The 13,975-nt window shown below is 37.3% G+C and overlaps 1 protein-coding gene across 1 annotated transcript in view; it reads left to right on the top strand.

Moving 5' to 3' along the window:
• ADIPOR2 (adiponectin receptor 2) overlaps positions 1-13,975 on the top strand; it is a 99,204-nt gene that overhangs the window by 50,544 nt on the left and 34,685 nt on the right. Inside the window, exon 2 of the mRNA XM_028121118.1 lies at positions 3,597-3,850. Within this exon, the coding sequence (XP_027976919.1) occupies positions 3,680-3,850 (171 nt within the window). The 5' untranslated portion in view covers positions 3,597-3,679. The remainder of the gene's footprint in view (positions 1-3,596; positions 3,851-13,975) is intronic.

The raw sequence follows: 13,975 nt of genomic DNA, 5'->3' as shown, positions 1-13,975 counted from the left end.
AGAGGGATTTTTGGTAGATTGTTTTGGTAGGCCTTGTGCCTTCCATATAAATTTTAGAGTAAGCTTGCCATTTATTTTGTTTCTATGCTAAGATCTTGATAGGAATTGCATTTAAACCTGTAGAAAATTTGGGGAGAATTGACATCTTTATTGAGTCTTCCAGTACATGAATATGGTATGTTGCTGTTTTTGTTCATCAGCATTTTGTAATTTTTGGCAAACAGATCCTGTGCATACTTTGTTAAGTGTATACTTAAGTATTTAATTTTCTTGGGAGTAATTTTAAACAGTATTTTTCTAAGTTTCACTTTCTACATGTTTATTTTTAGTATATAAAAAGTGATATTTGAGTGTCGATATTCTGTCAACATTGCTGAACTCATTTATTAGTCCCAGTTTTCGTAGATCTTCATTAGCATTTTAAGGTTTGCTTTGAAGCATTTTATCCTTTTTTCCCCTATTGTGTTATATTAGTTTATTCCATAGTAACTAAATATTATGGGCTTTTAGGATGCAGGCTGTTAATATCCATATGTCAATTTTATACCCAGTCATTTGATAATTTTTTATTATAATTTTTCCCAGTTGATTCTGTTGGGTTTTTAGCTAAAGTATCATATAATCTGTAAGTAGTTATAGTTTTCAACCCTCATTTTCACCTCTTATTTTAATTGTCTAAAACCTCCAAGACAAGAGTTCAATAATGGTGATTAAGGACATCTTTACCTTAATTGTAATTTTACCTTAGACTTTTAGTATCAATGCTTTTGATTTCAAAGCATTGCATCCAGGAGCAATTCATTTTATCATTAGGTAGAATGCAAATAAACTAAAATGTATAGTACATTACAGTTGTTGAGTGTTTAGGATTGGGATGTTTTATTAAGTCTTCAGGAACCGGAGGGCTGACAAATGCTTTTTCCTTCGATAATTTTATTGTTGAAACTAAAATAATGTGGTAGGCCTTCTTGCTTTGTATGTATAAATTAGTGAATAGAACTAAATTTTTTTGATTGAAAATTTTACAGTGCCTTATTTTGTTCATTTATTTTACTTGTAAATTTAGAAAACATTGTTGATAGGAATGTATATTGATCTCTCAGGCCTTTCCTGGAAATTGATTTTCTTCTTTTTATTTTAAGATGAATCCTTTACAAATTCTTTGGGAAAACTTATTTCTTGTTATTTGCTTTCTTTTTCTTAGTTGCGGATTACAAAACAATTCTAACTAATAGAATATTCCATTAACATTCTCATAAATGAGCAACACTCCTCCATATATAGCTCTGGCTTATGAGAAGTTTGGTGTGGTCATTTGGCTGCTTTGCAGAAAGCTTTATTTTACTTGCTACAATTTGAGAATAAAGATTCTGATTCTGTAGTTTACTTGCCACGTAAGCCAAGTGCCTTTAGGGTTCAAATTTTTATCTTTTCTTCCCCAGTCTTAATCATTGGGTAGTAGAAAGAACATGAACATCATGAGGCCAGAAAGACCTGGGTGTAAATTCCAGCTGCTCCTCTTTATTTGTATTGACTAATGGTCTTGAATAAATTAATCTCCCAAGTTTCAGTTTCCACATCTATAAAATGGGGGATAAAACACCTCAGGGGGGTGGCTATATGTTAGTATTATGTGAGATACCACATGTAAATTCTCTGGTACAGAATTTAGCTTTGTGGAATCGTTGATCCACAATAAATGTTAGCTTCCTTTTCCCTGAAACAAAATGAAATAATGGGTGTGAAATAGTTTTCTGAGCTGCACATAAATAAGTGTAAGTCATTAGCATTGCTTTCTCTTTTAGAATTGGGCATTAATAGCATGGTTTATAATCTCAGTATTATTAATATGCTTGCTGAGGCCCTTAAGTGATAGGCACATGCTAAGGTTTGGTGATCCTTAAAGATTTGTGTTTGTTCTTGCTCCAGAAACTTTGAAAGCCCTTAGAGAAATCCTGCAGCAAACTCACATGATTGTATGAAACAGTTGGCTGATTTTTAGTCTTAATTCGAATTCTCGGGCAGATTCTTAGTCTTAGTACCCATATATATATGAAAACCACATACCCATTTTACCTTCTTTTTATGCTATCCAGGCCCTCCCACTTTGCCGTACTCCTCCTTTCCTCTAGGAAGAACTTTGAATCTCACGGGATTTTATGAGCATAACACATACCCTGGCTTCTTCTGTTTCTGTTTCTAGTTGGATTGTCTGTGATAATGACCTTATTAGTAGATGTAACTACATGTCTAAATTAAGCTTTTGTACTGTGAGTTTAGGACATGAAATAATTGAACTCCGAGGACTAGAGAGTGATGATTTCTGAAAGTTTTTACCACTCAAGAACATTTAAATATTATCTGTCAAATATTCATTAAATATTTATGTGCATAGCACTTTCTAGGAACTCAAGGGATGTAAAAGAAGTATGCTCTAGTCCTGAGTTTCTTGCCTTCCAGGTTAGTCTAGTTAGAATTCAAAACAACTCAAATATTGAAATGTCAGACGTTTAAGGAACTTAAATGCAAAACATTACCAATGATATGTGCTATGAAAGAGACTTTGTCCTATTTATTTCCATACAAAATGTTATGAATTTTGGTTTCCTCAACTGAAAAGCAGATACACAAATATACCCTTTGAGGTCATTGTGATGTTTAAATGAGACTGGATATATAAGACCCAGTTATTATACATAAAATCCACATATTCTTTCTGCAGTTTGGTCTGGTTTTAATGAAAAAGTGATGTATTGTAAAATGGTATATTTGAAGTAAGTAAGTAAGAATTGCATGTTGTAAAATGATATATTGTAAAAAAAAAAATGCAGGCAGAACAAAATGAAAAGTTTTCTCACTTGAGACCTTAGATTCTTCCCTATGTACTTCAGTACCAAGAGTACAGTTTTTAATATTTTCTAGTAATTATTCTGTGTGTATACAATTATACTTTTATAACTTCTGGGAACATATACATGTCTTGTATTCTGATTTTTTAAAAAAAATTGATTTTGACCATCTTTCCTGTTAGCAAATACAGATATTTTATACATTGTTTTATTCTTTTTTTTTTTTTTAAGATTTTATTTATTTATTTGACAGAGAGACACACTGAGAGAGGGAACACAAACTGGGGGAGTGGGAGAGGGAGATGCAGGCTTCCCCCTGAGCAGGGAGCCTGATGCGGGGTCAATCCCAGGACCCTGGGATCATGACCTGAGCTAAAGGCAGATGCTTAACGACTGAGCCGCCCAGGCGCCCCTCTTTTTTTTTTTTTTTTTTTTAAAGATTTTATTTATTTATTTGAGAGAGAGTACGTGTGTGCACAGGCGCACACATGAACTGGGGAATGGACAAAGGGAGAGGGAGTAGCAGGCTCCCCACTGAGCAGGGAGTCCCAGGACTCTGGGATCATGACTTGAGCTGAAGGCAGCCACTCAACGCACTGAGCCATCCAGGCGCCCTATTTTATTATTTTTAATGATTGCTGGGTATTCTATTGTTTGAGCGTATAATAATACAACCTTTGTCTTCCCTCAGCACTCATTTAATGTGTTTATTTAAAATATGTTAATTCACAACTTTCCTCTCCTTAGGGTCAACTCACTATCCAGAAAGTCCATCCTCCCCAGAAGGGACAGAAAGGAAGACCTCTTTGTAAGAAAGGCTTGGGTATCCCATGAACCAGACAGCAGAAAACCGATTGGGGTGCAGCAGGACTCCAGAGCCAGATATAAGGCTCAGAAAAGGGCACCAGCTGGATGGTACAAGGAGAGGTGATAATGACAGCCACCAAGGAAATTTGGAACCTGTTTTAGGGGCATCTGTTCTTTCTTCCCACCATAAAAAAGTAAGTTAAAGGGGAAGGATGGTAAGTAAAACAATGTTTATGGGAATGTGGTTGGAGGGAAGATATTTAGAGAAAAAAAAAAAGTATGGGGATGTTGCTGGAGAGAGGATGGGTTTTGAAAAGGAATATTGAGCACATTTGTAAGTTTTTGTTCAGGACAAATAAAGTCTCATTTTTAAATTAGCTAGGTGTTATTTGATTTTATAGTTAATCCTTTTCTGCTGACCCTGAAATCATACTTAATCTGCTTTATCTTGTTTGAGAAAGGAAATGGATTTTTTTTTTAAGACTTTATTTATGGGCGCCTGGGTGGCTCAGTTGGTTAAGCAACTGCCTTCAGCTCAGGTCATGATCCTGGAGTCCTGGGATCGAGTCCTGCATCGGGCTCCCTGCTCAGCAGGGAGTCTGCTTCTCCCTCTGACCCTCTTCCCTCTCATGCTTTCTATCTCTCATTCTCTCTCTCTCTCAAATAAATAAATAAAATCTTTAAAAAAAAAAAAAGACTTTATTTATTTATTTGACAGAGAGCACAGCAGGGGGAGTGGCAGGCTCCCTGCAGAGCAGGGGGAGCCTGATGTGGGACTCGATCCCAGGACCCTGGGATCATGACCTGAGCCAAAGGCAGTCACTTAACCAACTGAGCCACCCAGGCGCCCGAGAAAGGAAATGGATTTTTGTAGTTACTATTTAATCTTTATAATTCAACCATGTTTTAGTTATGACATATTATCATTTATATTTTCGGAGAAATTCTAACTCTGTGCTAGAACTACTCCAAATATGGTTTATCTCTAGTGTCTACCTTGGGAGTCACTAGAATTCTGGGAACAGAAGGCAGATTTTCATCTTTCCTTTTACTTCCTAGAGAAAAGAGCAGCTTTTAAATTATTTAAGCAACTATGCCTAGAGAGCAAAGGTATAAGTATCTATGAACAGCATCAGAAAGTCATTGTTTTATACATTTTGTTATGTGCTTTGTATCCTTGGAATTCTGTAGCATGTGTTCACTGTTGTGACTCTAGTACAATGTTTCTCAAACTGTAGGTTGTTTCCATTAGTGGTTTGTAAAATTGATTTTGGTACTACAAGTAGTGTTTAAAAAATTAAATAGCAAGAGAACAGTGAGGTGCATGTATGTAGTAATATACATTTAAATTATTTGTTGAAATTGTTTAGTTTTATATAAATGAATAATATATACATTTCTTAATGTGGGTTGTAGTTAAGACATTTTGAAAGCCTCTACTCCAAACTGTATCTTTACCATCCTAAGAGATATGTTTATTGTGTGGGTAATAGTGGTGTTGGTTTGAACTCCAGAGGGTTTTCTTGTCTTTTCAGACCTATTACAAGAATTTCATCAGAGCACTGTAGCAATATAGGTACAATATAGGAAATTTAAGGTAGTTCTTCTATTCTTAAGCCAACTTTATCTTCTTGGCTAGATCGTGCTATAGTGAAAGATTTGCATGCATGCGTGTGTATGTGCCCACACATACAGAGGACAGGTCAGTAGGATTAAAAAAGCACCTATTTGCCTATAGTAAGTATAATATTATTTGGTCTTTAAACCAGCATTATTACTGTTTAGAGAGAAGTTTAACAGATATCTGGGGTAAGAACTTCCGTCTACAGTTAAGACCTTGCTTTCTTGCTGCCATTTTATAGTAATGTGTACTAGTACCTAAGACTTTCCTATCTAAGCTCAGCAAGCTCTTTCTCTCATTTGCTACTAAGGCCTAAATAGTTGTTATTTTACTTGGATGAGTGACTGGAGGTGTTTTGTTTTATTTTCCTTTTTATTACTCTAAACACAACATGAATTATTGCTAACTATATGTCCATTAGATCTCTAGAACTTTTACAGCTTGCATGACTGAAAACCTCCCGTTTTCTCTGCCCCTGCTAGCCCTTGGCAGCTGCCATTGTGCTTTCTGCTTTTATGAGTCTGACTGCTTTAGATATCTCATGTAGGTGGAATCATGCAGTATCTCTCCTTCTATTACTGGCTTATTTCACTTAGCATAATATTCTCAAGGTTTGCACATGTTGTAGCATATATCAAGACTTCTTTTTTAAGGCTAAATACTATTCCATTATGGGTATATACCGCCTTGTCTTAGCCATTTATCCACTGATGAACGTTTAGGTTGTTTGTACCTCTTGGCCATTATGAATACTGTCAATACTGTTCTCAGTTTTTTTTTTTTGTATATACCCAGAAGTAGGATTACTGGATCATATGACAGTTCTATTTTTAGTTTTTTTGAGGAACCTCCATACTGTTTTCCATAGGAGCTGCATCGTTTTACATTCCCATCAATAGTGCACAAGGGTTCTCATTTTCTCCACATCCTCGCCAACACATACTGTTTTCTTTTTTGATAATGGCTATCCTAACAGATGTGATGTGGTACCTCACTGTAGTTTTGCTTTGCATTTTTTGGATGATTAGTGATGTTGAGCATTCTTTTCCTCTACTTGTATACTTGGAGAAATGTCTGTTCACATCTTTTGCCCATTTTTTAAATCCATTTATAAACCAATTGAGTTGTTTTTTCTTCTTTTTTTCTGTTGAGTTTTAGGAGTTCCTTTTATATTTTGGATATTAACTCATCAGATATATGGTTTGCAAATATTTTCTCCTACTCCATAGGTTACCTTTTCATTCTGTTGATTGTTTTCTTTGCTATGCAGGAGCTATTTAGGTGACATAGTCTCACTTGTCTAATTTGCTTTTATTATTTGTGCTTTTGATGTCATATCCAAGAAATCACTACCAAAACCAGTGTTGTAAAACTTAACTTTTCCTCTGTATTTTCTTCTAGGAGATTTATAGTTTTAGGTTTTTACATTTAGGTTTTTTTGAGTTAAGTCATTTTGAATTGATTTTTGTGTATTATGTAAGGGTCCATTTTTACTCTTTTGCGCGTGGGTATCCAGTTTTCTAGTACCATTTATTGGAGAGACTCTGTAGTCTCTTTCCCATTATATAAGTCTTGCTCTTCTTGCCGAAGATCACTTGACTATATATGCTGAGTTTATTTCTGGGCTCATGATTCTGTTCCATTGGTCTGTATGTCTTCCTGCCAGTACCATACAATTTTGGTTACTGTCCTTTTGTAATATGTTTTGAAGGAAGTGGGATATTTCCAGCATTGTTGTTCTTTCTCTAGACTATTTTGACTAGGGGAGCCTGGGTGACTCAATCGGTTAAATGTCTGCCTTTGGCTCAGGTCATGATCTCAGGGTCCTGGGATCGAGCCCCATGTCGGGCTCGCTGCTCAGTGGGGATTCTGCTTCTCCCTCTCCCTCTGCCCCTCCCATCCCCCACTTGTGCTCTCTCTCAAATAAATAAAATCTTAAAAAAACATACTGTTTTGACTATTCGAGGCCCTTTGTCATCCATATGAATTTAGGGATTTTTTTTTTTAAATGATTGAGGTTATCTTAAAGAAAATGGAGATGTAGTAAACAGAATTGGAAGAGGGTTGACTAAGTTATTGAACACACGGTCAGGAGACCCATCATCTACCCTTGTTAAATATAAAAAGTTAACTTAATTATCCTTGATTTGTATTTGTCATAGATGATACCTGTGTTCCTTTCCAGTTATGATAGGACTCTACATTTTTAAAAAAGATTTTATTTATTTGAGTGAGAGAGTGCACGCACATGCATGTACAGAGGGACAGTAAGAGGGAGAAGCAGACTCCCTGCTGAGCAAGGAGCCCAATGCAGGGCTTGATCCCAGGACCCTGTGATCATGACCTGAGCCAAAGGCAGACGCTTAACTGACTGAGCCACCTAGCTACCCCAGGATCCTACATTTTTATCAATTTTCTGATACTAAGAAATGTTCAAGGGTTTCCAGAATGTACACATTGAACTATTTTTTTTTTTTTTAAGATTTTGTTTTTAAGTAATCTCTACACCCAATGTGGGGCTTGAACTCACAACCCCAAGATCAAGAGTTGCATGCTTTACTGACTGAGCCAGCCAGGTGCCTCACATTGAATTATTCTGAAATATACTAATATCCTATTTAAAGAACTGAACTGATGGTGATTATTAGTACCGCTGGCAGTTTCTAGAAGTGATTGTGTAAATGAATGCTTAGTAATGATTGATGGAAAATTGGGGAAGAGGAAAGGAGGAAGTGTGTACAGGGCATTTTAATTAATAGTAGTGTGTGCAAGGTCCTGAATCTGAAAAGAACTTGGCATATTTAAGTGTGGTCGGTGGGTAGGGGGAGGATAGTAAGAAATGAGGAAAAAAAATTTAGGTAAGAACCTTTGTAGACCATGGTATGGAGAAAGTATATTGGAGGTTATTGGAAAGTTTTAGCAAAGGACTGGTAAGATTTTATTTGCATTCTAGAAAGATCACTTTGGGCTCTTATGTGAAGACAGCAGATTTTGGGGGCTGTTGGTCGGGAGAGAAACTTGGAGATGAGTCAGAAGGCTGCTACAGAAATTCATGAGAGTTGCTTATTCTGGGTTGATGGTGATAGTTGAGTTGGCAAGAAGTGGATACATTTGAGCTGTGCTTTGGAGGTAGAGTTGACAGAATTTGCTGGTAGATTGGATATGATGGGTTAAGGGAGAAGGGAAGGAAATGACAATGAGTCTGAGGTATGACATGAATACTTGGGATTGCTGGGGTATGATTCTGTATTCTGAGATGGGAAAAACTAGACGGTAAGTTTGGAGGTGAAGTTAAGTTTAGGTGGGAGGATCAAGAGCTTGCTTTTGGTTGTGTTAAATATAAAATGCACGTGAGACATCTTAGTGGATGCGTCTAAAAGTTAGTTGGCTAAGAGTGTGGCATTCCTAAGAGTGGCCTGGGCTGGAAGTAATTTATTTAGGAACTAGCTGCAATGTAGATATGATACTTAAAACCATTCAGTGGTTAAGGTTACTTAAGAGAGGAAGAGAGAAGAGAGGGAAAAGAGAAGGGCCTAGGATCCAGCCTGAAGGACGCCACCATTCTCAGGGCATTTCAAGGAGAGAGAGTAAGTAGGTAAGGTAGGAGGAAAACCCTGGAAAGTGTTACATCACAAAAACCCGGAAAGTCTTTCAAGAAGGAGGGGAGGGAGCAGTAGCAGTGATTGGTTTGTTTCTAGTGCTGCTAAAGGGATCACGGACAAAAAGGATAGACCAGTGACCATTGGTTCTGGAAACATGGTGTTCCTAGGTGAACTTAACAAGAGCTATTTTGGTGGAGGAGTGGGAATAGAAGCCAGACCTTGGAGTAGATCTAATTGTGAATAGCAGGTGGTAAGTATTCACGGCATGTGTAATAAGCAGTTCTTTCTCTGTCATGTAAAAAAGATGTTTCAAACAAACAAGTGAACTTTTTTTCCAAGTGTGTTTCTCATGCACTGAAATTATTTTAAACTTTCTGGTTTCCCACACAGAATAATAATAAATAATAATAAAATTAGAATTACATAAAACCTTTAATTTTTTGCTTATTCCTTTTATAAATGAGTATATTTTGCCCTCTATGGACAGCAAACGTGTAGATATAAGCCCCTTATTTTTTAGGTGTTTTTGGACTATAAAAGAACACTTACTGAGACTGAATTGGAGGACACCAAGGCCTACTATATATATACATATTTTTTTTTTTTAAAGATTTTATTTATTTGTTTGACAGAGACACCGCGAGAGAGGGAACACAAGCAGGGGGAGTGGGAGAGGGAGAAGCAGGCTTCCTGCTGAGCAGGGAGCCCGATGCAGGGCTCGATCCCAGGACCCTGGGATCATGACCTGAGCCTAAGGCAGACGCTTAATGACTGAGCCACCCAGGCGCCCCGGCCTACTATATTCTTTATTTTTAAAGATTTTATTTATTTGTCAGAGAAAGAGAGCGTGCGCGCATGCATAATAAGGGAGAGTGGCAGGCAGAGGGAGAAGCAGGCTCCCTGCTGAGTAAGGAGCCCAATGCAGGACTTGATCCCAGGACCCTGAGATCATGACCTGAGCCAAAGGCAGATGCTTAACCGACTGAGCCACCTAGGCGTCCCAGGCCTACTATATTCTAACTCTAGATTTGTGAAGAATCTTTCCTGGATTCTTTGGACCTATACTTGGAATCTGTACTTTGCTTATTTTTGTGGTATTGGAATATCAAAATGTGAATTTGAGAATTGTAACACAACTATCTTCAGTGCAGAAAGATGTTCTGGTAATTTTTTAATCTAAAAATGTTCATAACATGCATATTGAATGTTAAAGAAAAGCAGAAGGTAAGATTGTGTGTGTGTGTGTAGAGAAAGAGAGCAAGAGAGAGAGAACAACTTATAAGGTCATACACACTGAAATTTATAGTTATGTAAATATTTTAATGTTTGTGCACCAAAAAAGTACATCCCTGCGTTAGTCAGCTTTTGCTGCAGGAACTAAATAGTCTAAACGCTCAATGACTTAGAACAATAGAAACATACATGAGGGCTGTGGGTCAAGTGTGACTGCTCTAGGTTGCCATTCTGTTGTGGGTCAGCTCCATGAGTATTCTTACTCTGGGACCCAGGCTGAAGGAGGCTGTCTGGGACATGTTCTTGTGGCAGATTGCAAAAGTCCCAGAGAACAAATCAAATCACACATTTGCCTTCAAAGTTTCTGCCCATATGTGATGTATGTCACATTTGCTTATGTTCCATTGGCCAAAGCAGTTATGTGGCCAGGTCCAAAGATAATGGGATGGGGTTCTATTTCTCTATGGGAAAGGAGTGAGTGAATAATTGAAAACTTTAATATATAATCTGCCACAGTTTGTAAGGAAAAAGCCATTCCCTATCCCAGCATCTTTATGTAGGTTACTGTACTTCATAAAATAAATTTTCAGTGCTAGGGGTGCCTGGATGGCTAAGTTGGTTAAGTGTCCAACTCTTGATTTTGGCTCAGGTCATGATCTCAGGGTCATGGGATCAAGCTCCATATTGGGGCTTGTCCTTCCTCTGCCCCCCCCCCCCCAATAAATAAATAAAATCTTTAAAAAAAAAAACACAAATTTTCAGTGCTGCATCAGATGCTGGAGAGAATTTTCTTATACCACAGAATACCGGAATGACATTTGGAAGATGTAGATTCTTCTGTTTATCTGACTCCTGGTTATAACTTTGCAGAACTTTTCAGTGCATCAGTTTCTCTGAGAAAAGAGCAAAAAGAACATTGTGTATGTCTTCTGTATGCATATTATATGAATAATGTGAGAATTTGTGAAAATTCTTCTAGTTTTTAGATTTGATGCTTGCTTTTCTGTTCCGGACTGTTGCCCTGAATTTTAATAATGAGCATTGTGTTAAAACAAAACAAAACTTAGTAGTGTAAATATCCAGAGGTTACCTAAGATGATGTAAACGAGTATGTGCAGTTGAACTGACTATTCTATGATATGTTGGGTCTCTATGTGTTATAGATGAGAAAACTTAGACAGTGAATGCTTAAGCGACCATTCCAGCCTCCCAGGAATTTCCAGTGTCTGGAGACATTTTTGGTTGTCAAAACTAGGGTAGTTGTGCTACTGGCATCTTGTGGGTAGAGGCCAAGGTTGCTGATAAAGATCCTATAATGCACAGACAGCTCCCATAACAAAGAAGTATCTAGCCAAGTATGTCAGTAAGTACCCAGGTTGAGAAAGCTAATATATGTACTGACTACCTCAGTAGCCCATTGTCACAATAGCATATCTAGAACTATTATGTCTTCTATTAATGGAAGTATTGTAGGAATGTATTTTTTCAGATCCAGGTCTGTCATTTTGCAAATCTCCAAGAGATTTCATCAAATCATAATCTTTATAAATGATTCATTTTAAGTTGTGCTGTGCACAGCCTACAGGGTGGAACATAGTGGCCCTGTTTGCCTGCTCTGGGCCAGGTGCGTTTCTAAGTGCTAGGAGTATGTGATGGGTAAGAGCCACGATTTTTGCCTGCATGGTGCAAGTGCAGAGGTGAAGACACACGATAAAACCCTGAACACATAAATGAATAAACTAATTACAGATGGTGATAATTGCTATGAGGAGAAAAGTATGCTAAAGTAATGAGGTAAGAGAATTTTGAAGACATTTATTTCTTACTGTTTTTTTTTTAGAGCAGTTTTTAGGTTCACAGAAAAATTGAGGAGAAAATATAGAGATTTTCTGCATACTCCCTGCCCTCACATATGCATAGTCTCCCCCACTGTGAACATCCCCGACCAGAGTGCTATCTTTGTTACAATTCATGAGCCTATATGGACACATCGTAATTACCCAAAGTTCATAGTTTACAGTTTACTCATGATGTTGTATATACTATGGGTTTGGACAAATGTATGACATATATCCATCATTATGGTATTATGCAGAGTGCTTTTAGTGCCCTAAAAATCCTCTGTGCTCCGTCAACCCCCCCACCCCCCCAAGTTCTTTAGCTATAGTTAAGAAAAGCATGTTTGAGGTGAGGCCTGAGTGATGAGGAACCAGCAAAGAGCTTAGGGGAAGAGTATTTCCAGGTGGAGGAAGCAAGCTAGTATAGGGGGCCAGAGGTGGAATAAGCTTTTTCCCCTCTGCTGTTTCTGTCTCCTCCTGTCTCCTCCTCCCCACCCCCTTTTTTCCCCCTTGAGGACTGAAAGAAGGCCAGTGCAATTAGAGCATGAGGAACAAGAAGAAAGAGTGAAATGAGATGAGGTCAGTAGGCCAGGGAGGGACCAGATCATATAATATGGTGTACAGAAGGAGTTTAGATTTTATTTTAATAAAATCTGCTAAAAAGTGAAGAGCCTTTGGGGTGTTTAAACAGGAGGGCGGGATTGTGATTTTTAAAAGATCACTTTGGATGTGGAGAAGGAACTGTGAGAAGACAGAATGGAAGGACAGGAACCTGTAGAATATTCTACGTGAGAGAAGATGTTGGCTTGAAACAGGGTGGTAGTAGCCGCAGAAATGGAGGGAAGTGGAGGGATTCCCAGTATATCTTGGAGGGCAAGCCAGCAGGACTTCCTGATGGATTCGATGTGGAGAGTGAGGAAAAGAGGGTAATCAAGGGTGATTGCTGGATATTTTAACTGCACAAAAACTGGGATTGGTAAGGTGGGGGAGGCAGGCTTAAAAAGGGGGAATCAAGAGTTTTGTTTTAAAATGTGAGATTTGAGATTCTCTTTAGTCTAATTGAATAGGTATTAACTATTGCTATATGATTTTTAATGTGCCACTGTTTTTTAACTATATTCAAAACTGACACGATTATTGAAGCTAAAGACTTATTAAAGCTAGAAGGAATTTCAGACTAGCCAATTTGAGATTAACAATGGCAACAAAGTTATGTTTATAATATTAGTTAATGAGACAGTAAAGTGTTTTTAGAATTTAGAATTTATCCATCCAGTCCCTTTTGTGTCAGATTCACAGTGTTTCATTTTATACTATGTATTTTTATTTATCATTTTCACTTGATAGAGTGGTATCTTCTAAATACAACGTTTGTGCTCTTTGTTTCACTAACAAATAATTGAGCGAATGTGATTTTTTTCATCCTTATGAATGAACTCATTATATTGCCTTGAAAACCTGTATTTGATTTTCCTTTAATCGTAGAGTTAACTCAGAAGCCAAAATCCTGAACAAAAGAACCATTTCTCTCTTCACATCTCTTTTAACATTTTCTGTGAGGAATCTTGGAGTGAGAGAATGAGATCCTTAGATTGTGGAATGTTAGAGTTGAAAAGACTCTCTGAAACCATCTTGTTTACTTTCCTCAATTACTAAAGAGGAAATTACGTGTTTTTGTTCCTAATGAAAATTTGTCCCTTCTGTATTGTTTCTCTTTGGAGTGGAAGTTCTTTGCTGAAAATGAGAAGGTGGTTTATGGAGAGACCAGTGTCTCTGTATGTACTACCTACCTGGGAGGTGGTTTAAGTAAGAAAACTTACTGGATCATTGAAGCAACGAAAACTTTTCTACTGCTCTGGTTTTCCCTTGCCCCTCCTCTTCATTCATGACGTTCTATATTTAATCTGTATACAGTACTGTCCCTTGCTGTTAATTTCAGAGTTGTTAGTATAGAATAATGATAGGAGAGAAAAGAAGGAAGATAGAGTTACAGAAAACTATGTAATTTTGAGACTGAAATTAAAG

Source organism: Eumetopias jubatus, unplaced genomic scaffold (assembly GCF_037043125.1).
Source record: "Eumetopias jubatus isolate StellerSeaLion01/CBP00866 unplaced genomic scaffold, mEumJub1_p1.0 scaffold_8, whole genome shotgun sequence".
NCBI lineage: Eukaryota > Metazoa > Chordata > Mammalia > Carnivora > Otariidae > Eumetopias > Eumetopias jubatus.
The sequence above is the reverse complement of the archived record's forward strand: the minus strand, read 5'-3'. Positions and strand labels throughout refer to the sequence as shown.